The sequence below is a fragment of the Tinamus guttatus genome, unplaced genomic scaffold (genome assembly GCF_059628265.1).
Source record: "Tinamus guttatus ecotype Peru unplaced genomic scaffold, ASM5962826v1 Tinamus_guttatus_pri_ptg000177l, whole genome shotgun sequence".
Taxonomy (NCBI): domain Eukaryota; kingdom Metazoa; phylum Chordata; class Aves; order Tinamiformes; family Tinamidae; genus Tinamus; species Tinamus guttatus.
The window spans coordinates 34,019-61,022 of record NW_028288711.1 but is presented as its reverse complement, the minus strand read 5'-3'; the positions used below and the strand labels follow the sequence as shown (position 1 = coordinate 61,022).

General features: G+C 58.9%; 1 protein-coding gene across 1 annotated transcript in view; it reads right to left on the bottom strand.

The window, feature by feature from the left end:
- ARRDC1 (arrestin domain containing 1) overlaps positions 1-26,323 on the bottom strand; it is a 28,529-nt gene extending 2,206 nt beyond the window's left edge. The window contains exons 1-5 of the mRNA XM_088523278.1: positions 26,159-26,323; positions 11,443-11,553; positions 1,504-1,554; positions 873-1,027; positions 214-396 (exon numbers count right to left, since the gene is read on the bottom strand). Of these exons, the coding sequence (XP_088379404.1) occupies positions 214-396; positions 873-1,027; positions 1,504-1,554; positions 11,443-11,553; positions 26,159-26,276 (618 nt within the window). The 5' untranslated portion in view covers positions 26,277-26,323. The remainder of the gene's footprint in view (positions 1-213; positions 397-872; positions 1,028-1,503; positions 1,555-11,442; positions 11,554-26,158) is intronic.
- Positions 26,324-27,004: the final 681 nt, after the last annotated feature.

Genomic DNA, 27,004 nt, shown 5'->3' with positions numbered 1-27,004 from the left:
AGGGCATAGTAACCTACAACTACACAATACACTGAGATAGCGCAAGCAAGCGCCAGGAGGCAGAGGAAAGAGCCAGATGAAGATCTGGCCTCCTCGCTGCTAGCTCCCAGATGCACACAGCGAAGCCGCACACCACGGTCAATGCGATGCCAGGCTGGCGTGGGTTCGAGAGCCGTGCCAGCCTAGGAACAAGGTGCCCTTTGAGCTTCTCACCTGCAGCAGACTGGCCACCACAGCGCCAGTGTCGCGGCCTGACTTGTTCTCTATATCCGTGCGGAGCTGAATCACTTGCCCCACGACGTAGCCTTTAAGATCCGAGGTGGCAGTCACGATAATGTTGCCACTTTTCACAAGCTTGTAGTTGAATTTCTTTGTGATTGACATAGTGTTGGGCTGCTGCAGGACAACAGAAGGACAAAGATGTTGGCTCAAGGGAGCCAGAGAGCCTTCAGGATTCAGAGATTCAGGAGTCAGAGATTCAAAAGGAGCAAGCAGGAATACTGGATTCCTTGGTTCCACAAAGGACCGATAACAGCATTGCCACAGGTAACAGGCCTCGCTACTCCACAGCCTCAGCTTTGCTGTCTTATTAGCACGTTCCCCAAACCCAGGTCTGCAGAAGCACTTGCTACTGTGGGCAGATGCCTCTCTGCGTTCTGGAAACTCACAAAGATCTTTCAAAGTGATGCACAGAAGAGTCAAGATGGCACAACAGGACACAGGAGGAGCAGAAGTCCTCACCCTGCCATTGCACAGGCAGGACATGGGGTCCCAAAGCCGCCTGACTACACGATTATCCCACAGACAGCCACAGCATGAGAACAAGTGCCCCACGCCCAAGTGCTTCCCAACATGCTCGTTCTTGCTCTTACCTCAATGTCAGGGATGTCATTCAGGTTAAGTGGGCAGAGAACATAGAAGATCTTGCAGCACTTGTAGTCCTTGGAGAAGCGAGGCGTGTCTATCACAGCTTTCACCTGATGCAGGACCTTGCCAAAAGGACCTTCAAATGATGTCGGAGCAGAGGCTGCAGTCCAGACAGAGAGGGAAAAGGCATCATAAGGTTGAGTCATGCCAACCTGTGAACTGAAAATAGCCCCCTGAAACATCCTTTTCACCTGAAGGGTTGTGCAAGAACCTTGGAGAGAGCACACTGCAGTCACCCCCAAAAAGACCTGGAGCAGGACACCTTGGAGACCTCACTGGAAGCCTCCTCATCATGGTGAGAGAGCAGAGATCCTCCCTCTGCCTGCGCTGTGGGTCAGAAGGCTGGGCGGGGATCTGCTCTCAGCCCCATCATGTCCCCTGGACCAAGCTCACAGAAGTACTACCAGCCCGGCTTGGCTAAGCTCTTTGCTACTAGGGGCTGCCCTTACACTCCCTCTTGTCCCCAGGGCAGACCAGCCCACCTCTGCAGTAGAGCTCATGCCCCTGTCCAGCTCCACAGGTGGAAAAGCCAAGGCTTGCATGGAAGAGCCCTAAGGCGTTTGCTCTGTGTCCTACCTGGCAGCAGGAACTGGAAGGGAAAGGTGTGCTCTCCAGCTGTCAGGACCCCTGCAGAAAACAAGAGCAACAAGTGAGTGGGACTGGTTGGCACCTCAGCGCCAGCACACGTGGAACACAGTCTTAAAGAGAGGCAGGCAACCACAGGCAGAACAGCACAGCGCAGTCAGCTGCCTTCACCCGATGGACACCGCTACACTCCTCCAGATACAACAAGCAGCGCTCGAGGCCAAGTGGCATCTGCTGGCACCCACCTTCCCTCAGGACAGGAAACATCTCCACTCTCAGCGAGTGCTTCCAGGTTAGGATACTCTCAAAATGAGGGGGGTGTTTAGCAGCTTTTTAAGGGATTCCAGTGGTACGGCCTGCTTCAGAGCAAGTAGCTGGCCCTGCTCTACCAATGAAGAGCCTGGAAAAGGGATGCTGTGCATTTACCTCCCCTCCAGTGGGCTGGAGTCAGATGGGAAAGGTGAAACAAGGCAGGGGCTGGTAGGAAGGTCTGGAGGGCATCACACACGTAGAGGCTGAGCCTCTGCCATGCATGGAGCTTCATTTGCCCCGTGCACACTGCCCAGGGTGCAGAAGCTTGAACCAGGGAGCCCCCTTGCAACCAGGCAGCAAACTTCAAATCCTGGTCCCGAGAAGGGACCTGCAGGACCTCAGCCCGGGGGCCTAGACACCAGGAGCTGATGAGAAGATTCCTATGACGGCCCTGAAACCTGCCCTAGGCAGAGCCATATCTCCAGGGGTGAGGGCACAAGCATTTACGCTGATTATGCCAGGCCCATCATCCACCTTCCAAAGTGCCCCTGCAACAGGAGATCCCTGCTCTCCTCATAGGGCCAAGACGAGCATGAAGCAGCTGGATGGAGTCAGCTGGAGAGGGGCCTGCGCCCGTGAGCCCTGGCAGTGAATTCAGGCACACGAGGCAGAGCTTCAGCAGGGCTGCAGCTCCCAGGCCCTGCCACACCCCAGCGTCCTAACAGCGCAGAGCTGAAGCCTCAACAGCGGGGGTGCTCCACTGTGTCGTGCTCTGTAAGGAGGCAGAGCAGAGCCAAGACCCAATGCACAGCTAGAACAGCAGCCCCCAGGTCCGGCTGCCAGACCCCATCTGTATCCCGTTTTCCCCATCCCAATTCCCTCCCAAGCGCAGCAGCGACTGCTGAGCCGGGCCCCCAGTGTGAGCCAGTAACATCAGGCAGCTGCTGAAGTTGTCTTCAATAAAATGCATTAAGATTTACAGGGCCACGCACGTTTGTTCAATATGTGTAAATAGGAGAGGTCTTGTTTCCCACCCGGCAGTGCTGAGAGGGGCCCTGGAGAGCAGAGGGCTCCTGTTGAGCCATGCTGGGCTGCCCCATGCTGCAGGAGCTGCGGGAGGCAGCAAGACCCGAAAGGGCCTCACTCTTCCCCCGATGCAGGCTGGAGCGACAGCTCGCGGAGCCGGCAGCAGGCAAGCCCCATTCGCCAGGGGATTGAGCAGATTGCCCGGTGGGGGAGGCGGGCAGAGAGGAAATCCCGCCCCCCCCCCCTCCAGTTTACAATGCAACTCCCGGTCGGAGCCGGATGAGGTGGGGTTGGATTCACTCCATGCTTCCCTTTGGGAGCTGCTGTCCCTGCTGCTCCCTCGGAATGTGCCCAGGGCGCCCTGGCCACCCCAGCGAGCGCGTGGCTGCTCACACCCAAAGGAGGGTGGAACAAATACGGGGACAGGCGGCCGGGCGCGGGTCCCTGCACGGGCACGGCTGAGCAGAAGGAGAGAGGGTTGTTGATGTCTGTACACGGTCTGTGAAGACAGAAGAGGGTTTGCTCGGTCACCCCTCAGCCAGCTCCAGTTATGTAGGCTAAAATGCAACTCCTGCTGCTGTCACAAGGTGGTGACATGCAGCAAGGCAGCACCATGGCCACCAGCGTGGGGACAGCCTCACTCCGGGAGGAGTGGGGTACTTCAGAACGGAGCTCATCCCACCAGGACCTGGAGACCTCTGGGGTGCCCGGCCTGCCCAGCGGAACAGCTGTACCGAGTCCCAGCCTCCTGCTGAGAGGCCTTATCCGCCTTCCCCCGCTCCAGGGAAATAACCCACAGCCGCCACCTCGTTCAGGGTCCTCTTCTATAGCATGGGCAGCAAGATCTAACAAATCACTTCAAATAAAGACCAATTAAACCCTGGCTTTACATACAGCCTGCCACCACTGTCCAGCCTAGAGTTGATTAATCAGCTCCCACTAAGGAAGAGCCAAGCGCAGAGGTCAAACCCGGAAATTCCCGGTGCTGTGCCCATCACAAGCGCCAGCTCTGCAGGCCGAAGCCCCGGGCAGGATGTAGTGCCTGGAGGTGGAGATGAGCCGCGAGCTCAGCCCAGCACCCTCAGAAGGCCAGGCTGGAAGTACCCATGCAGCAAGTGCGCGTGCACCCTTACCGACCCTCCAGACTGCCCAGGCTGCCTGGATTTGCATGGCCCAGGCGATGAGGAGGCCTCAGGCACAGCCCAGAGCAAAGCAGCAGGCTTGGGAGGAACAAGCTGAGCCAGTGCCACTCGCATGGGGTGCGGGTTGGCTCTTGGAGCCACCAAGTGAGGTGCTGGCAGCTCCTGCGGGCAGCCTGTTCACAAGGGGCTGCTGCACGCAGCCGGGTGGCTGCCCTGCACCGCACAAGCCATGTCCCCCGTTGCATGGCTGCAGCTCAGCTCGGCTTTGCGCAACGCACGAGGACTTGGCTGACAGCCACAAGAGTCCAGAGCGCAGCCCCGCGCCAAGCAGGGAGCCAGGAAATCGCAGCGAGCTCCGTTCTCCACTCCATTAAGGACAGAAATGCTGCAGGCAATTAGCAGGGGTTCCTGTTTTCAGACCGTGTCCCTCCTACCCACACTCTCCTTCCTCCTCTCCCAACAGGGAGGAGCAGCCAGCTCAGAGCGCCTCCAAGCACCAGGGATTTTCCAGCAGCAGCAGGAGGTTGGAGACATCGGCCCGCAAGGCACTGCCCCATCCCGAGGCGGGACTGGAAAAGCAGAAGCCCCAGGTCATACTCACGGGAGCACCCTCAGGCCCAGGGCTGGCTGGGGAGTGCCAACCGGAGCAGCTGGGAGCAGTCATGAAGAGGAGCCTGCCCACTAACAGAGCAGAAGGGGTGTGGGAGGCTGGCGCCGGAGTTATTTCCAAGGCCTGGGTTAATAAAAATAGACGAGCAAAACCTGACCAAGACGGAAAGTGCCTGTGAAAGCATGGGCATGGTTCAGAGCACTTGGCAGAGCAACAAGTCAGCAGGTCCCACAGGGAAACCCGGATCCTGCCTGTGTCCTCTACCAGCGAGGCAGGAAGGGACACGGGTCTTCAGCAGTAACCCCAGGCTAAGCGGTTTTCCTCAGCTCCCGCTTGTCTCCCCAGCAGGACTTCCTCCAGCCCCCATCTCCATGAGGCAGACACAGTAGAGCCTCCGTATCCACCTTGCTGGGGATCACGGAGCCATTTTGGGCTTCTGCCATGTATCCGATGCCTTTGGCCAGCACAAAGGCAGAGCCCAGAGTAGAGACCCCATTCCATGGGGAAGAGAGCAACCAGGGACTCGATTAAGAGGCAGCAGCTGCTTTTAAACAGTTCTTGTGGGAACTCCGCTCCCCAGGCTGCATTCCCATTTCCAAGCACTGCCTGGCTTTCTTCTGAGGGGGAAAATCTGCAGTTTCCCCGTCCCAGGCACCACGCGAGCATGGCCTAAGCATGGGTCACAGGCTGAGTCAGGGCATGTCCCAAAACTTCGGTCCCTTTGGGCAGCAGGAGGCAGCTCAGCCCAGGCCTTTGCAAGCTCCAACTCGTGTCACACCTCATGCGTGCCATCCCCTGTAGCCACTTCGAGGCACTGCACCATACCCCTTGCCTCGCTGCGCTGTCCTGCACCACAGGGTCCCCCAGGACCCAACCAGAGGAACACACCACGACAGGGCAACACGTGGCTGCAGAGCCACACGTGCTGCAGGCATCCCCGCTCTGGCACTCGCACAAGGACACGACGCCCATGGGAGGTCACTCACTCCTGTCACCCATCTCTGAGGGCTTTGAGCAAAGACTGCAGAATTTTAACATGCTAATTCTGCGCCCAGGCAGACTTTGCAACTGCGAATTGGTTGTTGGCAGCAGACAGGGATGAAAAGCATTCCTGGGATGGCCGCTCCAGCAGCGGCGGGTTGCTATGACCCCCGTGAAACGGGGCGGCTGGAGCTGAGCGCCGCGCAGGGCCTCGAGCCAGCACCACACGGCGCCCCCACTGCGTGAGGCCGCCCCTGTCACACGGTGCCACACGGCACCCACACCACACAGTGTCCATCCACGTGACGCGGCCCCGCCACACAGTGTCCTCACCACGCAAGGTGGCCCCGCCACACAGTGCCACATAGTGTCCTTCCACGTGACACCGCCTCACCACATGGTGTCACACGGTGTTCCTGCCACGCGAGGTGGCCCCATCACACAGTGTCACACAGTGCCCACGCCACACAGCGTCCGTGCCACACGGCAGCCTCGCCGCGCGAGGCGACCCGGCCCTGCGCAGCCATTACCTCACCCTTCCCAGCAGCCTGAACAAAGGGCACAGTGTGCTCGGCACAAAAGCTTTTCCTGAAGTTTACAGGCAGCTAAAAATATCTCAAGCAAGGCCCCGTCGGCAGCTGGATTAGCAGGGCTCGGCGGTGGGGACATACCTGCAGTGGCCTTTCCTCCACATGGGAGCCCAGCCAGCAGCAGCAGCCCTGGGAAACATCCTCCCTGCAAATTCCTCAAGGCAAAGAAGCTGCTGCGTGGGACAGGCCGCCCAAGGCTGGAAAATACGAAAATGCTCAGTCTGGGAAGAGCAAAGAGAAGCTAACAGCAGGCAGAACCACGGGTGCTTGCTGCAAACTTGCTCTGCTGGACTCGGGGAAAACCCCACACTGTGGTGACCATGCAGGGTAGGAGCCATGGCTGCCAAGGCCACCGCTGTCAAGCGAACGAGCTAAGCAGAGGCTGCTCCGCTCTGTTCAGCTGCTGGAAGGGCTTAAGGTCTTCTCTCACCAGCCCAGTGTGCAGTGTTGGCAACACTCTGCCCAGGCAAAGTGGAGGGGCAAGAGGAGTTTCAGGGCCCTTCAGCTTTATCGTCCCTCCAAGAGCAACGCGGCCAGTTCAGCATAGGGCGAGGGCACCAGGAAAAGGAAGCCACATCCACCCACATCAGCATGAGCTGACGAAGGCTGGGAATGTCTGTCCCTGGCAGACCCTGCAGGAGAGCAGGGCAGGGCTGACGAGCAGGATTGGGAGACAACCACACGGGAAGGAGGAAGCTCTCACCTGCCGGGCACGGCTGCTTTCGCAGGGCTGCTCTGCGACTTCTGGGCGCATGACAGCCTGTCCCACAACACAGGTAGGTCCAGATCTACTTGGGCCACAAGTTCGAGCCAGGGTCAGAGCAGAGCGCGCTGCACTGCTGGGCCCATGTATCCAGCCCCAGCACTTCCTTCCCAAATCCTCGCAAAAGCCTGAAGCTCCGCACACGGAGGTGCCCGTGGGCACGTTCACTCAACACGGCAGCCTTTCTGCTACGGAGCAGACCAACCACGAGTGAAACAGAGCCGGGACCTCAGGTTGGTGCCACCGGGCCATGGACCTGGAGAGAAGCCACCACGGGGCAGGAAGATGCCTTGGTCACGGATGCACAAACACGGCAGTCTCACTCCAGCCTTATTACTCACCCCAACAAAGTCTCACACTCTGACACACTGGGAGAAGCAGTCCAGACGCCTGAGCACACAGCAAGGCCTGCCACCTGCAGCTGTATTTTAGGGCTAGCACACCAGCCTTCATCCACAGTTAGACCCGGGCTAAAAGACACACACTCCACACACCACTCCCTATACCCTGCAAAGAGGGGGTGAGTAACACTGGGTTGTTGGCTATGGAGCCACAGTCAGGAGCTGGGAAGACTTCGCTCCATCCCAAGCTCCTGCCCCGACCACCAGCTCTCCCTGCTGGTACGCGCTGAGCGGAAGGCGGCTGATCTGTTCCCTGCTGCTGCGCGTGCCGATGCGCTGCCGCTTCGGAACAGGAAGAAGCTGGCCCTTTGGAGAGCACATTTTTGTGTCACTGTAGGTGAGGAAACAGCAGGCCTGGCCATATGGCTGTTTCTCTGAGGCTGCTTGGCAAGTGATGCATCAACTGTGCTGGCCAAATCCTCCAGCAATGAGAGGGCCCTGGTGCCTGCTGATCCCGCTGCCCTTCGCTCGCACAGGATGAGCTTCCCACTGCCCGGGGAGGAGAATCCGTGGAGGCTCCTGGTCAGGGCGACGGCTGTGTCGTGCACACGCAGCACGGCTGCCCCCTTCCCGGGCCTGCTGGGCTCTGCTTCCCGGGGGTCAGGAAACAAGTGGATCTGTGTTTTGTACCTTGCTCCCAGGATGCCACTTCCGAGGCGTTGGGTGGAAGCATCACTTTTGCCCATGCCAGGGCAGCTCGGGCCACGCATTAACACGAGGACTCCAGCTCGGGGCTCCAGCAGAGTGAGTTAATAAGTGGGATTACAAACTGCAGCGAATAGGGGTAAGAGCAAGGATTTCCTTGTAGTATTCCCGGAACAAACACAGGCGCCAACACGGTGACCTGGCGGCAAGCCTGGCCAAACCGCACAGTCTCGAGCGCTCGGCTCCGCTCAGGTCTTCCCAGCTGGAGCTACAGGAGAGCCCTCGCGTGGAGGTAAGCCACGGCATGGGCAGCGCGCAAGCCCCGGGCTCTGTGCTGCAGCAGCCGCCAGCGCGCACCACGTTTGCACATGCGGAGGACACGGCGCGGGATGAGCACACGCGGCCGAGGCTGCCAGGACAAGCCCCGAGGCAGTGACCACGCCACAAAGCCAGCGAGCTGCTGGAAAGACTCCACTGCGGGCAAATCTCTGCATCAGCAGCTTCCAGGGACGTTGTCCGTGTATGAGTAGGATCTGACAGAATGGCAAGGCTGCAAAAACCAGCGAGGATTAACTGTGATCTATAGAGGCAAGGAACTGCAAACTGCTGAGAAAGCTGCTGTGATCCCAGGCAATCACAGGTGCTTCCGCGTGATTTGCATGGGCCAGAGGTGGAGCTTTGCTCTTGAACTAGGCAGCCCAGCGTGGAAATGGGGCAGCGCTTCGTGTCACTACGGCCTGACATTGTCCCCAGGTCTCCAGCAGTGCTGAGGCTAGCCAGGAGCGTGGCCTATCACCTGCCCATTCCTGGGCATTGCACAGAACGAGGGACCCAAGTCTTTCAACGAATGCTCAGTCACATCATTCTAGTTGCTTTAATTAGGCTGGAGGGCAGACTCGTCACGCGCTACTCGCTGCTGGCTGTGTGGCCGCCACTTCCCACCGGGCCAGGCCATAGAGCCACAGGGCACAGGCGCACGGATGTAGGCGCTTCCTGCCTCCGGCACCTCCCGCACCCCAGCTGCTCCCTGGCCCCGCACATGTCCCGTCCCGGGAAGCTGCTTTGGCAGCCGAGAGTTATTCCTGGGGAGCCCATAAAAGGCAGAACTGCGTCCATGCCAAGGGCCAGCCCTGCTCTCTTGGTCAACGGGACGACTGCTCCAGATCCCTAAGGAGCGGCGGGCGCCGCGGGGCACGCGCTGCCAGATGCCAACGGCCCCCCTGCGCAGGGGTGGGTGCGGGAGCCCTGCCCGCCACTCCGCGTGCACGGCCTGACTGCTTGGCACAACACAGCCCTGCTGCTCTCCTGCCCCACGGGCTGGATCAGGCCAGGCCCACGGGCTTTTAGTTCAAACCCTGTACAGACCAGCACAGCCATCACAAGGGATGGCTTCAAAGCAGTCCCTCCGGGAGGACTCAGGCCCAGAGACACCACCTGCAGGAACACCGTGTCCTTGCAGAGACCAAGCAGTCCTGCCCCAAGAAGGATGAGGGTCAAACTCGGCAAGTCCAGGACAAGGACTTGTGATTTTGCACCACTTGCACAACCAACAGCTACGGGGCAAGTGCTGCCCATCAGGAGGCCGAGCAGAGGGCCTGCTGCCCACGGTGGGCAGGGTTTGCAGCAGGGGAGCCTCCACACAGTTGCTATGGCGCCGGGATGGTCCACAGGGCCAGAGCCAGCCCCAGGGCAGCGAGGACAGTGGAACAGGAGGGCCCCAGGCAGCAGAGCCCAGAGTCCTGTGGCAGAAGGAGGCTTTGGGAATGCGGCTGGGAACGGCAAGTCACGGATCTCCAAAGGCCGCCCCCTCCAGAGGGCACATGCGTGCCGGCCTGGGCACATCCCCCACAGCTCCGCGCGAGGAGCAGGAGAGCGCATGTCGCTGGCCACGCGTACCTGGCACGTGGCTCTGCGCTTCTGCTAGCAGGGACTAAACTTTTAGGCCTCAGCTGCACTGCGACTTTGTAAGACAGGACAGCAGGAGCACTTCCGACACCTGAGCCTTTAAGCGCAGTGAGGAATCGGCAGTCCTACAGGACAGATTTCTCCCTCGCTGCCTTCATCACTTCTCCGATGTGTCCTGCCCCACTGACTCCTGCTCCCGGGGGACACCGTGCAGGCAGTCCTGACCCCAAACACACAGCTCTCGAGGCTTGGTCTCTGGCAAAGCTCACAGTGCTGGTACTTGACAAATATCCACACAGAAATGAGCAGGACACTAAAAATCTGAGTCCTAGAAAGTTAAGAGCAAAAGACCAAGGGCTTTTATCAGAAGTGAACCAACCACAGTATCATGGTTTCTCCCACAAAGGATCAAATAGTAGAACCAGAGCTGGAAGGCTCAGTTTTTTTCAGTGCACTTGCAGGTTTATGACTCTCCCAAATTCTGCAATCCAAGTTCACAGCCTGCAGCTCTCAGCTCATTTGAGCTCAATTGCCCGGAGCACCTCACAAAGTCACTAGGATTTTGCTACCAGCCCCATTCCCAGCGGGGCTGCTCGGCTGCTGCCAGCTCCGTTCCCAAAGCTGGGCAGGAAGGTTTCTCAGTGCCCTCCCTTCTCCCGCAGCCGTGGGCCAGCAGCCAGGGCACAGGGCGAGTCCGGCAGCTGCCTCCCGGCCCGGGACCTGCACAGGCAGCGCTCGCTGCGCATGCTCGAAGGATGAGGTCAGCCTCAACGCTAAAAGCCCTGTTTTAAAAACTGCTGAGCAAACAGGAGCTGCCACTTTGGTTTTATCCGTTTCCTGTTATTAGATAAAAGAGGAGCAGAGGGCACCCTGGGCACCTACTAGCCTGCTCCTTGGCCAGACTGGGTACACAGTTACCGCTGCAGCCGCAGCCTTCAGCAGGTGGGTAGTGGCACCTCTCGGTTTCAACAGGCACCAGAGCACAGCATGAATTATTTGCAGTGGCACTGACCTATTTAACAGCAGAAAGGCAGCATTCATTTGTGTCCAGATTCCCTAGAGGCTTCTGGTGTCACTTTACCCTCTGGCATAATACAGCCCAGCCCCTATCTCGGCTTGCAGGGCGTGCCCTGGTAATTATTTTAGGGCACTCTCACAACGTTTCTCTTGGAGAGAAAGCAACACCTCCACGTCCCCACCAGTGTGATCAAAGTGTTCTCCGCAGCTGCCTGGAGCAGCGCTCCGTGACTCCCCGAGACAACACGCCCTGGCAGCAGAGCTGAGCGAAGCCAAGGCCCTGGCACTCATGGACACCCACGAGCATCAGAGAAGTCGCTGCCAAGAGCCCTGTCTTAGCCTGAGGATGCAGGCAGTGTCTGCAGGGCGGCTGCAAGCCCTGCAGCCTCCCGGGCTCCACACAGCTCCCTCCGAGCTCTTGCAGTTTCTAATATCGACTCTCATCCTCTGTGCACAGGCCAAGGGCCTGCAAAGGGCCATCACACGTCAGCAGGACGCTCAAGTGTCAGCGGGGCATCTCTGCAGCCGTCGCCAAGTCGCCACCTCCCAGCATGCAGCAGCACAGCCGCAGGTCTCTGCTGTTCCTTGTGGATCTTACCTTTGTCTGCCAGAGACAGCGTGCTGTTAAAGTACTGCTCCTCCACAGTCCAGGCGGTGTCATTGATCTTGCTAGACACCCCGCAGGAGCCCACGCAGCTCACCTTGATAGCTGGGAAGGGAAAACACACGCATAAGTACAGGGAGAAAGCAAAACCTCGCGTTCAGCCTTGCCTCGAGTGCTATATGCGGGCCCTATGCAGCAGCAGAATTATGCTCCCATGGGAGACTGAAAAACACATGCAAGGTAGAGAAAAGGGAGGAGAGGAACCAGGTCACGCTTTCAGTTCAGAGGCACATTTTCCCCTTTGTTACTCTCAGTGCTCTTGCCCTCTCTGCTCCCCTCGTGCTCTTCCCAGCTGTCATCACCATTAAAATCTTTGCATCAGCCTCCTCACACTATGGAAGATCGTAACAGCAGCAATTTCAGCTCCTTGAGATGCAAACCTTCATCTGGGAGAAGAATCAGGGAAATCTAGGTCCTCCCAGGTTCTGCACCAGCACCTGCTCCCAGGTTGACAGCGAAGGACGCGGCAGCAGCGAAGCCCTCCTCTCCATTCAGGTGTCCCTGGCCCGAGAGCAAGGAGCACTGAGGGCTCTGCAGCCTCTGGTGCCCCCAGAAGCAGGGCACCCAGCCACCCTCAGGAGGAGATGTGCCTGGGCAAAGGTACCATGCGGCACTTGCACAGCTGTGGCAGCTACAATCAGGTAGCATCTCTGGGGAGAACACGGGCTTCGGGTCTGCCCCACTGCCACAGCTGCGCGCGCGGGGCACGGTGGCGTCCATGAGGCCACGCGGGAGCGGAGGAGAAGCTGCCCAGGCCTGCCGCTCTCCTGGTTGCCCTTGGCACACGCGCCAGGCGGGCGCTGCCAGCCGCGCAGCCGGGCTGAGTGAGCTTCACGGCCTTTCGCAGCAGCAGCGAGGAGCTGCTCGCTCCCGTGCGGCGTTGCAGAGCCGGCTGCTGTTGGAGCTCAGCGTGCAGCCGCCCTCCCGCAACACCCTGGCCCACGCCAGGACCCGACATGGTTCCAAGGCCAGCACCCTGTGCCCTGGTTGCGGGCGCGTAACCCTCCGCAGGCCCTGTGCTCACGGATGGCACCTGGCCTGGCAGGCACCCTACTTTCCCGACGCCCTCGCCAGCACCACGCTGCCCTTCCACACGGACCAGGGCAACTGAAGGGGCAAAAGAAGTCCCCAAGAACTTCTTCGCTCCAAGCAGAAAAACTTAAGAGGCAATTTCACAGCAACAGGAAAAAACACTTCCCCTTCTGCTCTCCACTCCCCGAAGCTGCTCGTGTGCCATTGCCAGGGCTACCGAATCACTGGCACACAGGTCGAGACTTGGAAGGGTTTGGGCTGTGGAGGATCCAGCAAGAAGGAACACGAGCTCAAACCCGTGCCTCACTGAGGGAGAGCGGGCCCGCACCAAGCCCCAGCAACGCAACATCCCACAGGGCTGGCGCTGACTGACATGGCTCCCGGCAGGCGCACCGTGCGGCTGCAGCATGCGCTGTGCGGCTGCACACTCCGCACGCTGCTGGCCTCACAGGCTGGGGGGGGCTGGGCACTGCGTGTCCAGGGCTCCCCGGGTGCCAAGAGCCCTCCCTGGGCCATCCCAACGCGCTGCAGGGTCAGGTCTGCCTGCGGAGGTGAACTTTCCCCCCCTCCATCCAAGAGGTTCCAGAGGCGCCTGGTTCAATGAGTGAAACCACTCATTTTACCTCTTAACTGTGGGGTTAGTTTTGGAGCAGCTCCCTATAAAAATCAACCTCCCCACATTCATCCTGCAAGCAGAATGTGAGGAACTTGCTTGGCTGGGGGTTTGGGGCTGCCACGCACAAAGAGAAGGGACCCGGAGCAGCTGGCAGCATGGGGCGAGCAGGGCAGCTTTGGCAAACCGGCACCGTCAGGGCTGATGAGAACAGAGCCACATGAGGTGCAAACCTGCTAGCTTGCAGCACTGTCAGGAAGCTGAACCTTTCCAAGGCTTCCCTCCCTCCAGGCAATCTCCGTGCGCAGTTGGATACAGAGCAGATAAGAAAGGTTTCTACATCAGAACAGGCCGATTCCAGCCCTTACAAACCACCTCCATTCACCTCCCACCCCACCTCAAAAAACCAACCAAACAAAAAAGGTCTCTGGGATCCAGTGCAACCATGTGGCCCCAGCTGCCCTCTCTCCAGTCATCCAGGTTGCTCTGAGCAAAGAAGGAAAAGCCAAAGCTCGGGAAAGGCAGCAAGGAAAACGAGCAAGCAGAGAAGTGAATTAAGACACTCCAGAGGAGGCAAAGGCCCCACGGCTGCATGGCCCCGGGGCGCAGGCAGCTCTGCGCACAGACAGGCACGTCTGCGACGTGCTGCAGTGCTCGCCAAGTGCAGGCAATAGGAGCGGACAGCGCAGCCATCTCGGCACTAAAGTAAAAATAAAGACGCCAAGAGCTGGGCACGTCCGTTTTCTTCCAAGGTGATTTAAGGAGACCTCAGATTACTTTGCTCTGTTGATCCAGGGAGCTGCCTGCCCCAGGGAGCTGGGAGAGGAAAGCAAAGGACACACAGCCGCCGCTCCCCGCAGCGATGGGCTGTGCACACACATCTCCCACACAGGGGCAGGAGCCGTCCTGCTCCCCGATCTCATCACGCCGAGCAAGCGGCGTCACCCACCAGCACAGAGGATGCCACTGTGAATGTCAATGGTGTCAGCCCCAGGCACGAGCGACGTGTCTGCGTTCAAGCCCCATCTCTGCTACGCACCTACAGCAACACCTACGGGCAGAAGGGTAAGAGGACAAACTGTGGCTGAGGAGAGAAAGGCAGCCCGGGGGCGCTGCACAGCGTGAGCACTGCACCCCTCAACTAAAAGCAGGTATCGCGGCAAGGGCCGGCAGCTGTTGCATTGGTGGCGGCCTACGCAGGATGAAGGCACTGGCCCATCTGCTTGTCCTCACCACCATCCTGGAGCTTCCCCTTCCCGTCCTGCCGCAGGGAGGGCCACGGAGCCGCCAGCAGGGCGGCCCCTGGGCACAGCCCCGGTGCGTGCCCGCCGCAGCGCTCAGGGCAGCGCCCAGCTTCACCAGGGCTTGAGCACATTCCCAAGGAATTGAGGGTCCAGCCCTGCAACGACAGGCCAGGAGGGACTACAAAGACACCCCGTTTCATCCATACGGACAACAAGGGATGGGGCACGCGATCGTAAGGGGCTCAAAGGATATGCCAGAAATTGAGAGGTCCTTCAGATAAAGGCATTTATTCCAAGAGTCCTTTCTAGGCCTTACTGGTGGCAGCCCACCTCCCAGGAAGGCAGCCACAGCATCAGAAGTGAGGTGAGAACACACAGGGCTCCCTAGAGAGGCAGCTCCTGCGGAGATGGGGAAGGCCCCGAGCTACACACCAGCCCTCTCCTGCCAGCCGCTTGCAGGAGCCAGGTAACCGAGGAGCGGTGGGGCATTAGGTGCTGGGGGAGACCAGCAGGGCCTGAGCGTTCGTGCCACGGAACCCGGCAGAGCCGGGCCAGAGCCACCCGTCGCCCGTGTCCATGAGGGCAGCGTCACCGCGTCTCAATTGGGTCCTCTCAAGCTGCAGGGCCCAAGACCCTCCCGGGCGCTGCTAGCCCACCACCCTCCTCCCCGGCCCAGCTGAAGAGGCCAAATATGGCCCCAGCCAAGTTCCCGTGGACAAGGGGTGACAAACAGTCGCGAGCATTGGCCACCCCACACTCACTGAGTGGCAGGATTAGGCCAGGAAGGAGGGTCTCATTTAGACCTCAGGCCAGGCTGCACCCAGCTGCCCCGGAGCAAGCAGCTCCGCTGCAACTGCCTGCCCCAGCTCGCAGTAAGATCCGGCCTCGGGAGGGATCTCCTCCCTCAGCTGCTGAGGACAGAGGTCTGCACTGAGGAGATAATGCAACCTCAAGGCCGGTCCCCAGAGCCACTGCAGCAGGCAGCACCTCAGCTTCACCTCAGAGAAGGGCCCCGTGGTTTTGCCCTGAGGGCCCCTTAACCTGCAGCCTGGAATCAAGATGAAGACAATGGGGTTTGGGGTTAGCCCGGGCTTCCAGCGAAGCGGGAGCTGGAAAGCCTGAGAGGCAGCAAGCCCTTCAGAGAGCCAAGCTACCTCAGCCCACTAGCGCAGAAGGAATTATTCCTAGAAGAGCTCTGTGAAAAGCAGACACCAAGGAAGCTCAGAGCACAAAAGGGGCACGATGAGGCCTTCGTACTGCTCTGCTTCTACACGCAGTGACGCTGGCACAACGGCAGGCGCAAGAGGCTGGTACCCTTCTCCGAAGGCAGGAAGGAAGGCTGGGTCACAGGACATGCTACTGCCCTCGGCCTCCAGCCCTCATGTGCAAGTATACTGAGACACTACTAATTAAACCAGCAGCTCCTAATTAATTCTCAGCTGTCCTAATCCTGCTAGGTCTATCCCATCAGTTCCCAAGACACAAATTGTCTCAGGCACTTCACAAGACAGTGATGGAAGAGATCAGCTTGCACTAAGAGCTGGAGGCGGCAGCAGCTCTGCATAAAGTTAGGCACTGTCTGGAAAGGTTCCTCTTCCTCCTTCTCCAAAGTTTGGTGCAGGGGCAAGAACAGGATTACGCCTCTAACTGTGGGAGAAAACTCAAAGCCCTGTAGTAGGTAGAACTCCTTAGAAAGGTAGATGTCACTTCCTGTCTCACACCAAACAGGTCCCAGGAGCTGACTCGTCTGAAGCTGACATGAATCCAGCAGCATTTACCACACCAGTAACAAGCTTCCCGCATGCGGGAAACCTTGGACACAGCTCCTCACAGCCTGGGGGAAGGTCTGCAACACACCACACCATCACGCAAGCCACAGGCACCACTTTCTCCTTGTGGACAGGCTCCAAGCGACAATACAGCCGCTGCTACAGTCTGATCTCTCTGTCTCTCTGCTGTTTTGTCACTTCTGACCAGAACGGGCAACACTCCCCCCACGCACCAGCCCAGGTCAGGCTCAGAGATCACTTCAGCACCCTCGTTCCAGGTGGGCAGAGACAAGGACTTCACTACCATACAGTCTCCAGGAGCAAGATCACCTGCTGCCTCCCCCCACGCACCTGTAATAGGCTGAAACAGCCAAATCACCCACAGCAGTTGGACAGGATGGTCCTTCCCTCCCTGGCCCCGAGCTCTCGGTGAGCCAGTCTCCAAGCAGCAAAGCCACTCCTGTACTCCCAGGCTCAGCAGGACCAGTCCCCAGAGCCAGGTTTGCCTGTTCCTCTTGGCAAGACTCTGTCGCAGCAGTTGCTACGGTCATGAGCAAGATGTGGCCAGTGCATAACCGCCATCACCCACATACAGCAAAAAGCACTGCTGAAGAGGCCTGAAGCACGCACTAAACCCGGCTGTGATGGGGGTGGGGAGGACAAACCAACAGTCCTCTCCACGTTTTTGGCTGGGGAAAGAACTGCATCAGATGCTCAGACGAGGAAGGAGAAGAGCCATTTGCTGAGAGGGCCAACACAGCTGGCTGCCCAGGAGGGCACGAGGAGGCACCGTGCCCTATGGTCACAGGGCCCCCACACCCTGCTGATCAAGCGCAGCGGGTGCTCCGTGCTCGGAGCCGTCTTGAATCACCCTCGCCATGGAGCCGGACCACGACTATTTTACCACTTCTGCCCTCTGCGACACTGCTGCAAGAAGGTCAAGATCCTTCCCCAATCCTAAGTAAACAAGTCGGCTTTCTAGGCAACATCTCCATGCTGCAGGGACGTTCTTGTTCCAGAGAGCGTGCAATCCCAAGAGCGACTTGGCAGATTGTGTGAGCCTGCACAGAAGCAGCATCGTGGCCAAGCCCTCTCCAGGCTGATCCTCTCCCATCTGCACACATTTTATTTCACCACAGAGATGCAGAGCAACAGGGAAACCTGCATTTCCACCCCCTACTTCCCTCAAAACAGAAATCTATGTACATCCCAAGGGAAAAAGCAAACTGCTGGGCTCCTGTTCAGAGCAAACTTCTGTTTAAACCAGAGGCTTTTCTCCTGCACAGAGCTGATAGGTTTATTTATAGCATCACAGAGTTTTATCAGCACTCCGGCTGCCCTTGGAGGATGGGGTCAGCTTGAACATCTGGAACAAAATCCCCCCCCCACTTGATTGCGTTTCACAAGTCTGTCTTTGCACATGCCAGGCCGGGGAGGAAAACTCTGGAGTGAACAAGGCCACCGGGACTCTGGGGGGTGGACAGCAGCGTTCCTCAGTCTGAGCTTTCTGTACACCCCGCTGCCAAAGGCAACCGCAGTTCCTTAGCAACAGGCGCAAGCAACAGGCACGAAGCAACGGCCACAGCGGCCAGCACCCAGCAGAGGAGCTGACAGCCCTGAGTGCCGCGACGCTGCCCCGGCCTCGCTGCCTACCGAGCTTCCACCACAATGGGCGCCCCCAGCACCCTCTCTCCTCCAAAGCACTGCTGGCAACAACGAGCAAGTCGCCACTCCTCAGCTGCAGTCAGATGCAGCTCCCGCTGCTGGGTCACCCACAGAGCCTGGGACAGAGGGTGGCAGGAAGGGGCGGCTGTGACTCGAGGGCCTGCAAGGACCGTCGAGGGCCCAGCTGCCCCTTGCCCTCCTGGAGCGTGAGGCAAGAGCAGCCCCATCGCATTTGGGGCCACTACATTCCCAGACTGTGGCTTGTGAGGAGGGGAAGAGGGAGCAAAGCAGTAGCCAGGAGCTATTCTGGAAACCCAGCCTAACGCCCCATCCGCAAAAGGGCACGGCCAGGCACACGGCAGGCTGCACGTAGCACCAGCTGTGGCAAGCGCGGGGAGCCCCCCGTCCCAGCCCTCGAGTCCCCATGCACAGAGCAACGAGGGACCAGGCAAATGGTGCCCAGAGACATGTCACTTCCTTCTGAGTCAGGACCACGCACGGAGGCGCCCTGAACACCAGAACAGCGGGATCAGAGGGGAGTACTGGAGGCTTTACAGAAAGTATTTGGCTTTCAGAGACAGATCTCGCAGCCCACTCTGAAAAACTGCCTGCCAGCCACGCACCTCAGCTGCAGCGCCAGGATTTGCAGCCTCCTCCCCAGCACCCAGCACCAAGTGTCAGGAGGGCGGCGCAGGGGAGCTGCAGACGAGCAGAAGGCTGGAGGAGGCAGTGGAGTCATTTCAGGCACTTCTCTGCTCCCATGTGCAATACCATCTTCCAGGCTCAAGAAATCTTCCTTTCCATGTATCTGGCCAGAAATTCAGTGATCTGTTTGAGACTAACACAGCCGTTTCTCCTTATAGAGCTGTGCTTGAGAGCCCCTTCTGATACCCCATCCACAAGAGAGCAGGCTCTGCCTCCACCTCAGAAGATAGAGCTCCAGAAGGAGCTTGTTTGAGATTTGCAACAGGAATCACACGCTGGGCCGGAGCCGCTCAGCTCGTTACCAGCTGGTCCCAGCAACCAACATGGACATTGTCAGCTGGGCAGCAGGAAGCCCCAGGCACTCTCAGGGAACACGGGCAACTTAACTGCGAGTGGGGGCAACCTGCATTGACATAACTCGCGCTCTTCACAACCACGCAAGGCCGCACACAGAGACGAGCAGAGCACCTCGAGCTTCGGGATCCTTCAGGACACCAGGAGCTGCCAGCGCTCAACGCTTGGGTCACACCGAGGCACGGCAGCTGCTGCTAAAACAGGAGAGAGGAACCACCTTTTTTTATAGCTTGCCCAGAAATAGGTTCCCACCCGGTACTTAGTACTACTTTAAGTCAGAGTACATGGGAATATCTTGACTTCCCCGACTATAGATCAAGGAAGACAAGAAAACGCTGCTCATTCTAGCACACCAGGAGACATTTGCAAGGCGCGTTAAGATCAGCGAGGCCCATGCTGGAACAAACTGCACCTTTAAACCCATTACCCCATCACTGCTCATTCCCTGCGAGCACAGGGCGAGGCACCAGATCCCATGAGCCTGGCAGAATAAGGCAGCAACTCAGCCCGCCCCAGAGCCTGCGCCAAGTGGCCGGGCAGGCAGAGCGCGTGGGGGCCTCCGGGGCCAGCTCCGCTCTGCTCCTCACGCCCCTCAGCAGGTTGATGAACTCTCCCCTGCAGAGGCCCTCTCTTCACCTGCACCGTCAGTCGCTGTCGCCCCGCGACGCTCTGGGCTCCAAGCCACTGTGGGCAGATGAACATCTGACTGATCGGGTTCCTCCACTTAACACAAAGAGGCTGATTCACCAGGGCCTACTCCCTTTTCAGGCTCTTTCTAAATAAAGGCTTCAAAGAGCTCCAGAAATTCGTGCTTAACTGGCTTCTTCATGCAAGGCCCGAGCAGGAGAGCAGGACCGAATGAGGCTGCTTTTCCTTTGGGACTTGGAGGGGCTTTTCCAGGAGCTGAGGATGGAGCAGCTCCCCTTTGGCCGATGCTCATTTCGGCATGTCCAAAATGTCAGTGTCACCCAGGACACAGAGGACGCAGGCCCCCGGGACCTCTCAGCAGTGGGTCCTACAGGTGCAAAGTGGGCACTCCGGAGGGGAGGCAATGTTCCCACACTCCTTCCAGAGTCCAGGGACTCCTGGGCCTCAACCTCCAGGACTCCCTCCCTGCGCTCAGAGATGAGTCATCACCCGGCCAAGAGTCAGTTCAATACTTGGCCAAAGAAAGGTCTCTGACAGGCTGAACCCCCCAAAACCACACACCATGGACTGCAATGATTCAGCACATACAACATGGCCACAGCGAGGCTCCCTGAGAAGGCCTCCATCTCCAAGGTGCTGCTGAGAAGCGCTACAGACTCAAGCTCACGATTTCCCTGGCATCCTGGAAACAACCGTGTCAACGCAAGACGTTGTGGCTCACGTCTTAAGACACCAGCAGCGTTGCAAGCAGCGACTGCGCAGCCCCAGCGCTCAGACCCGCTCCCCCGCGCACAGGTCAACGGCCAGGATTTGCCGATACCTCCGGAGGCTTCAGCACTCAGACACGAGGCTGGAGCCAGCACCTTGTGAGCAGTGCCCTTCCTGTGGCGCCCACGCATCCTCATGGCCTTCCCGCGGGGCGGAGCGCGGGGCAGCCCTGTGGGGCAGCACGGTGGCAACTCCGTCCGCCCCATGCACATGCTGCCTGCGTAGGCCAGCACCCGCCACGCATGGCGCTCCCGCTTGGCCTCGGCTGTCTGGAAACACCCCCTCCCCCAGCGTCTTGGGAGAAACAGTCAGAATGTGGCTCATTCTGGGGGAGCGCTGCTCCAGCGATCCTCTTTGATGCCATTCAGTGCAAGCAGCTGGATTCTCTATTTATAGCAAGCTCATCAGTTCTGGAAGATGACTTACGTTCTGGTTATTACCAGAGCACCAAATACTCTGGGAACCCTTGCTATGCCAGAAGCACTACACGCTCAGGGGTAACCTTCCCCCCACAGGGTCGGGCTACACACCTGCACGCACCCAAGCAGACAGAAAACGGAGTATTTGGGGCTGAGAACTGAGGCCCTGGGGCTCCCTCACATTCAGTCCTAGATTGATAGGCCCCAATGTGTCAAGGTTTCATCTGTGGAGGTTCGGCCCTCTGAGCCCTTCCAATTCTTGTCTTACTGCAGGGAGCATCTGAGATGAAGTGGGTGGGAGGGAGGGACGGAGAGCCCAGGGCAGCAGTGCCGTCGCCCACGCACGGGGCGCTGGGGCCAGTCAGGTGGAGGACGGGGCTCAGAAACCAACCCCAGCACCAAAGCGACAAACAGCGGCTCCGGATAGGGATCGTGTGGTTTGGAAACCAGACTCACCAAACACTTTTTGCTGCAGGTATCTGATAAGCTCCAATTTTAAAACCAAGAGTGAGGTGTTACTAAAAGCTCAAAGGTTAGGGATGCTTTTAGATTAGGCTTCTAAATAGCTTCAAACTGTATTAGGTTTCTACTCTCATCTTGCAGAGAGGGAACAAGCAACAGCTCCCCTCAGGACATCCCTCTAGCATCTCTGCAGACACTTGACATCTCTGGGTCCCCAGACAACTGTGGGCACTTGCTCAAGCAATCCAAATCGACCCCATGGGACTGACTATCCTTGTAAAGGTCATATCTGACCCTAGACAAATTGGTGTCCAGCCACGGCTAACTCTCTCAAGAGAAGCCTTTACCCACGAGCTTCTTCGCAACCAAACACATACAGGAGGCCTGGTCTGCCCTCCTGGCCAGGAAGGCTTCTAGCCAGTTGCACATCAAGGGACACCTGTGTCACTGCTACATACTGAGCTGCCACCAAAGAAGGTAGACACAGAAACACAAATGTCTTCCTCCCAGCAAGGAAGTGTCCCCACAGCCTGCCTGACGCTAGCTACATCCCTGGCAGCCCCCCCCCCCATCACGCTTGGAAGCGGATTCGACAGCCACCACTCAGCTCCATCACCCGTTTTGTTAAGCAGGGAAGGCCCCTACACGTCTCCTCACTGAGCCCAGCAGCAAGCGCTGTTTTCCAGATGAGCACAAGAGGTGCAAAGAGACAGGAGGCACACAGGAACCTTGCGGAGAGCCCGGCAGGCTGGAGCTCTGGCAGCAGGCGATCAGGACAGCAGAAATCCCTCTTTTGTTCCACGGTCTCAGACAGCCTCGGCCACACAGCTTACGCTATCTCACTGCAAATAGCGCGAAAAGAAAGTTAATCTGCTCAGGCAGGAAGCATCCGGGCGGCCGGAGTGCTGCGGGACGCGCAGCATCCCCACCCCAGGACGCGCGGCATTCCCATCCCAGCCCGGCCCCAGCGCAGGGTGGTGGCTGAGGGGCGCCCCGGGCCTGTGGGGACCCCCCGGGGCTCACTCTGTGCCCGCCAAGCACACGGTGCTTGCGCCCTGCTCTGTGACTCAAGCAGCCACACTCCATCGTCAGCCTGAATCCTGAAGCAGACACGAGCCCCGAGATCCCCGCCGGCCGGATGATTTATGGCTGTGATGAGACAAGGTGACCTAAGCTGTCAAGCACAGGAAGTTAAAATCCACCCTTAGAGAGGACAAACTTCAGTCTCAGGAGAGAGCACACTTCAGGTTACCAACTGCAGATCGAAGCCATCTTTACACATCGCTGTGCCGAGCAGACCAAGCCACAGCCTTCCTGCTGGAATGAATCCTCCTCCACTTCAGGAGTGAAATTTTATGACGAATCCTGACTAATGGACAGAGTCCACAGGCATTTCCCCTTTCCCCTGGGAAGGGGACAGGTTACGCGCACAGCACAACCACCTTAACCAAATGCAAACTTCTTCCTAAGGCTTCCTAGGGAGGCAGAACTGACCTTCTGCTGTGGTCACATCACTTAAGATTCAAGTGAGCTGCTTCCAACCCTGCACCACCAGCTTTCTCAGCTCTCCATGGAAGAAATGAGAGCATTTAGGGAAGCAAATACCAAGGTGCAGGCTATCTGGTTGGAAGAAAGGGGAAATATGTACCTGGATACCTGCAGAGCATAAACAACCACAGGTACTTCCATTTGGAGCTTTGCAGTTCAGGGACTGATTTTAAAGCCTAGTCATCAGCACATAAACCTGGACAGCCAAATAACAGAGCAGAGAACAGCATTGTGCTGAAGACGGCTTTGGAAAGCACTTGCAGTTGCTTTACTCGTAGTGACTTGGAGAGAAGACTGTTATTTTACCATCAAAATGGTAAAACAGGCTGCCCACAAGCAGCCCAGCTGAAGGGGAGGCAGCAGACTGAAATAACCTGTCTCGCCCTGTGAGCTCTCGAGCAGAGGGGAGAGCCCTTGTTGCAGGCCACCCCTGTCGCACCCCTGCGGCCACTGGGCCCAGCGTCCATGTTCTGAACTTTTCCTCCCTCCCCCAAACTAACTCCCTATCCAGCTGGCCCCGTGCCAGCTTCCTCCTGGATTAATTCTTCTTTGTACACACGTGTTTGATGATTTACCCGGGCAGCCAGGCACAACAATTAGGAGCTTGGCGCCGGCAGGAGCTTTCTCCCTGAGGCGTCACAGTTTGCAGGTGAGGGGCCGGCTCGTGGCACGCAGAGGAGCGGGCGGCTCGGCGCGAGGCGAGTCATCGCGTGGGACGCTGTGGCACCCTCAGCCGAGAGCTGCGTGTTACTGAGGAGCCACCAGCACTCACTGCAGGGAAGCCAAGGCAGATGAGAGCGTTCATGACCCTCAAAGGTTTGTCTCGAGTCGTTTTTCTATGACCTGTGATTTCTGGCAGGTTTAGCAGCACAGAATGAACCTTGTTTGTCTCCAGTGTTCACCTCCTGTTAGGCGCAATTTCTAAGAACCATAAAACGCTGCGAGGTAAAGGCCAGATTTACATTTGTGCTAGATTCGGGATCTTGGGATCACAACAGTGAGACAGGCAGCTACATCGGTTAGGGAAACCCTCTGGCGCTATGGGCCAGTTCCTCATGGGGCAATATTCCAAGTCTTGCCCTTAGAGATACTTATTAGTGCCTGAAAAGTTCAGAGTTGAGGAGCGAAGGTGTAACTGGGCTTCACAACACCAGATGACGCTGCTGCGGGCCTCCAGCTGCCCGCACCCCAGCACAGGGCTGCTGAACGATAGAGGGTATCTGACCCCACTGCCAGCCCTGCACGGCTGGACAGGCTGCCTAGCGCTGGGACACCTCTTTGCAGCATGTAGCTGCCTGCTGTCACACCATGAGGGAGGCTCCAGCAGATACATGAGCTGCTCCTCCTTGTCCTGAAGGTGGGACATGTCCTTTAGGTGGATGGAAGAAGGTGCCCAGTCCCACTGACGAGGGTCGGTTGACACCAGAGACCGTAAGACACGAAACAGCAGGAGGGACACGTAGCCAAGAGTCACCGTGTGTTTTGCAGACACTGTTACCACACCTTGAAGCATCCCCGCTGATTTGGGCAGATTCTGACACCAGTTATGGGAAGTTAGCATCATCCACGAGCTTCCTCCTAAGTCTCCTCCTGCCTCAGCCGCAAAGCCTAGCAGCATGGACCTCAGCCCAGAGCTGCAGCCCCCATCGCCTCCACACAGAAGGAGGAACGGCCCCACGCAGCCCACCTCCGACCACGTTAGATGCTGCTGCCAGCGCCAGGATCTCGGCCAGCTTCCCTCAAGCCCTGCTCAGCTGCCCCAGCTTGTTACGAGTACTGCTGTGCTAGCGTTACCAAAGCACCAACCTCCCAAAGCAAAATACCTCCCTGCTCGAGAGACAATTCTTATGCCAGACCCTACAGCTTTCCAAAGTCAAAGCAATATGGGACGTGCCCAGAAGGAAAGGCAGACGGTCCAGGGACACTGTCCTCCTCCTCTTGCAGCAACCAGCTACAGCACAGTGGGAGGCAAGGAGGAAAATCTGGTGCGCAAGGGAACCCAAGAGCCCACGGGTTCCCCCGAGCACCAGCAAGGTGCAACCACACGAGCGCAGCTAGTTGGCACTACAGGGGACTGGCACACTGAGCCTTGAACAGCCAAACACTCTCATCTCATTCTCATCTCGCCCAAGAGGCCCCTTCAGGGACAGGGACGGAGGGGACAGGCCAAGGAAAGAGAGGATAGCAGGCAGCAAGCACTTTGTCTATGAGTTTTTTCCTGGGGGAAAAAAAAAAACAAAAAAAACAAAAAAACATTGCTCTAAGAATCCTCTGAGCAGATAAGCGCTCTGCATGAGCAACTGTTTTGCTGTGACGAGAGTTAAACAGCCAACAAGTCTGTACTTGCCCTGGAGAGCTTTTCCTGAGGAAGCTTCCAAAAAAACATAGCTGAAAACTGGGAGAGATGTTGGCAAAAACAAGAACCCCCCAGACCCTTGTGGCATGGGCACCATCACCCAGGCGAACGTCTGCATTCAGGAGACTTGGCATTTTAGGTTCTTTGGCCTTTCCCCACTCCTTCCTGCCCCACAACAGTTTGTTACAGAGAACGAAGAGTTCACGTTGGAGAAGCAAGACAGCCTCAGAGACAACGAGGAGCAAGTCCGCATTACCATGCTCCAGGCAGCCCTGGCGCTGCAGACACGGCTGACACAGCAGCCTCGGGAAGGCTTCGCGCCGGCTCCACCGAGCTCCGCTCCCCAACAGGACCGCGCGCACACGGGCCAGTCATCTCCCACCTGGCGCTTGAGGTCGCCTACGATGCTGCTGCTGCTGGCTGGGGGCAGATGCCCTGTGCGTGGGTGCCCCGTGCTTCCTCAGAGCCCACCTCCCAAAACCACCAAGGGGTGGCAGGCCCCGAGCTTCACGGCACCTTGAGCTAGCATTATCCGAGGAGCTGGGAGAGGACATTTACAAAACCCAGGCTTGGGCATTCACGCCGCCGCAGCCTGGGGACAAGCTGGCGAGGGGCACTGCCTTGGTCTGCTCTTTCCTACCAGCTCCGCCGCTTGCCGCCGGCACCCGCGGGAGCCATGGGCCGGCTTGGGGCACTAGGGCGAGACGCGCCGGTGCCGCCCGGCTCTGCGGGCAAGGGGGGAAAAGTAGGAGGAAGCAGAGAGAGAAACGAGGGGGCAGGTGGCGCCCGCCGCGCCGGCGCTGCCTCACCCGGCACCTCGCGAGCCGCAGCGAGGAGAGACGCGGCGCTCGCCTCGCGCACCCGCCTCGGCTCGCGGGCGCCGCCGATTCCGCCCGGCGGCTCCGCTCGCGCCGCGGCCCGACGTCGGCTCTGCCTGCCCCTGCGGGCGCCACGGCGGAGCCCCCCGGCGGCCGCAGCGAGGCTCCCGCCGCCGGCAGCGCCCGCACAGGGCCAGGCCGGCGCCGCGACTAGGAGGCCGGTGCGGGGAGCGGCGGAGCGGCACCCACCTCTGTACTGCAGCGAGCCCGAGAGGCGCACGGTGACGGTGCCGGCCAGCGGCTCGCCGGGGCTGTAGACGACGCGGCTCTCGCCCAGGCGGATCTCGAAGAGCTGCACCTTGCCCATGGCCGCGCCGTCCCGCGCAGCCGCTCCGCAGGCAGCGCTACCTGCCGCTCCCGCCGCGCCAGCGCCGCGATGTGCCGGGCTCGCCGGGCCGGCTCCGCCTCTTCCCGCCCGGTCCGGCCCAGCCCGGCCCGGCCCGGCCGCGCCGCCCTGCGGGGCGGGGAAGGGCAGGGCGGGCGGATTTGCGGTGGGGCTGCGCTATGGGGCCGCGCTACGGGGCCGGGCCCTGAGGGGAGAGCCGCGCTGCGGGAGCGGGCCCTGGGAGAAGGGCTGCGATGTGGGGCCAGGTTATGGGGCCAGTTACTGAGGGAAGGGCTGTGCTGAGGGGCTGGATTATGGGGCAAGTCACTGAGGGACAGGCTGTGCTGTGGGGCGCAGCGCCATGCGAGGGAAGGAGCCCCCGTGGGGCAGGCTAGGCCATCCTGCTGCCTCCCTCACTCGGGACCATCCTGCTCCCTGCTCATCTCATCTGCCTGCTTCTAATTCTCCCTGCCCAGCTGTCACCTCTCCCCCTGCTCCTTTTATAACCCTGTTACTCTCCGTGTCCAGCCAGGAGGAAGTACACTAGTAGGGGACACACCATGTGGGGCCAGGGCTGACGTGCTGCTCCCCAGCCCTGGCTGGGTGAAATCTCCAACCTGGCCACAGGGTTCCCGGGACGTGAGCACCAAGCTGCTGAGCATCGCGAGTAATAGAAAAAAAAAAAAATCAGTAAAACACCCTTTCGCCAT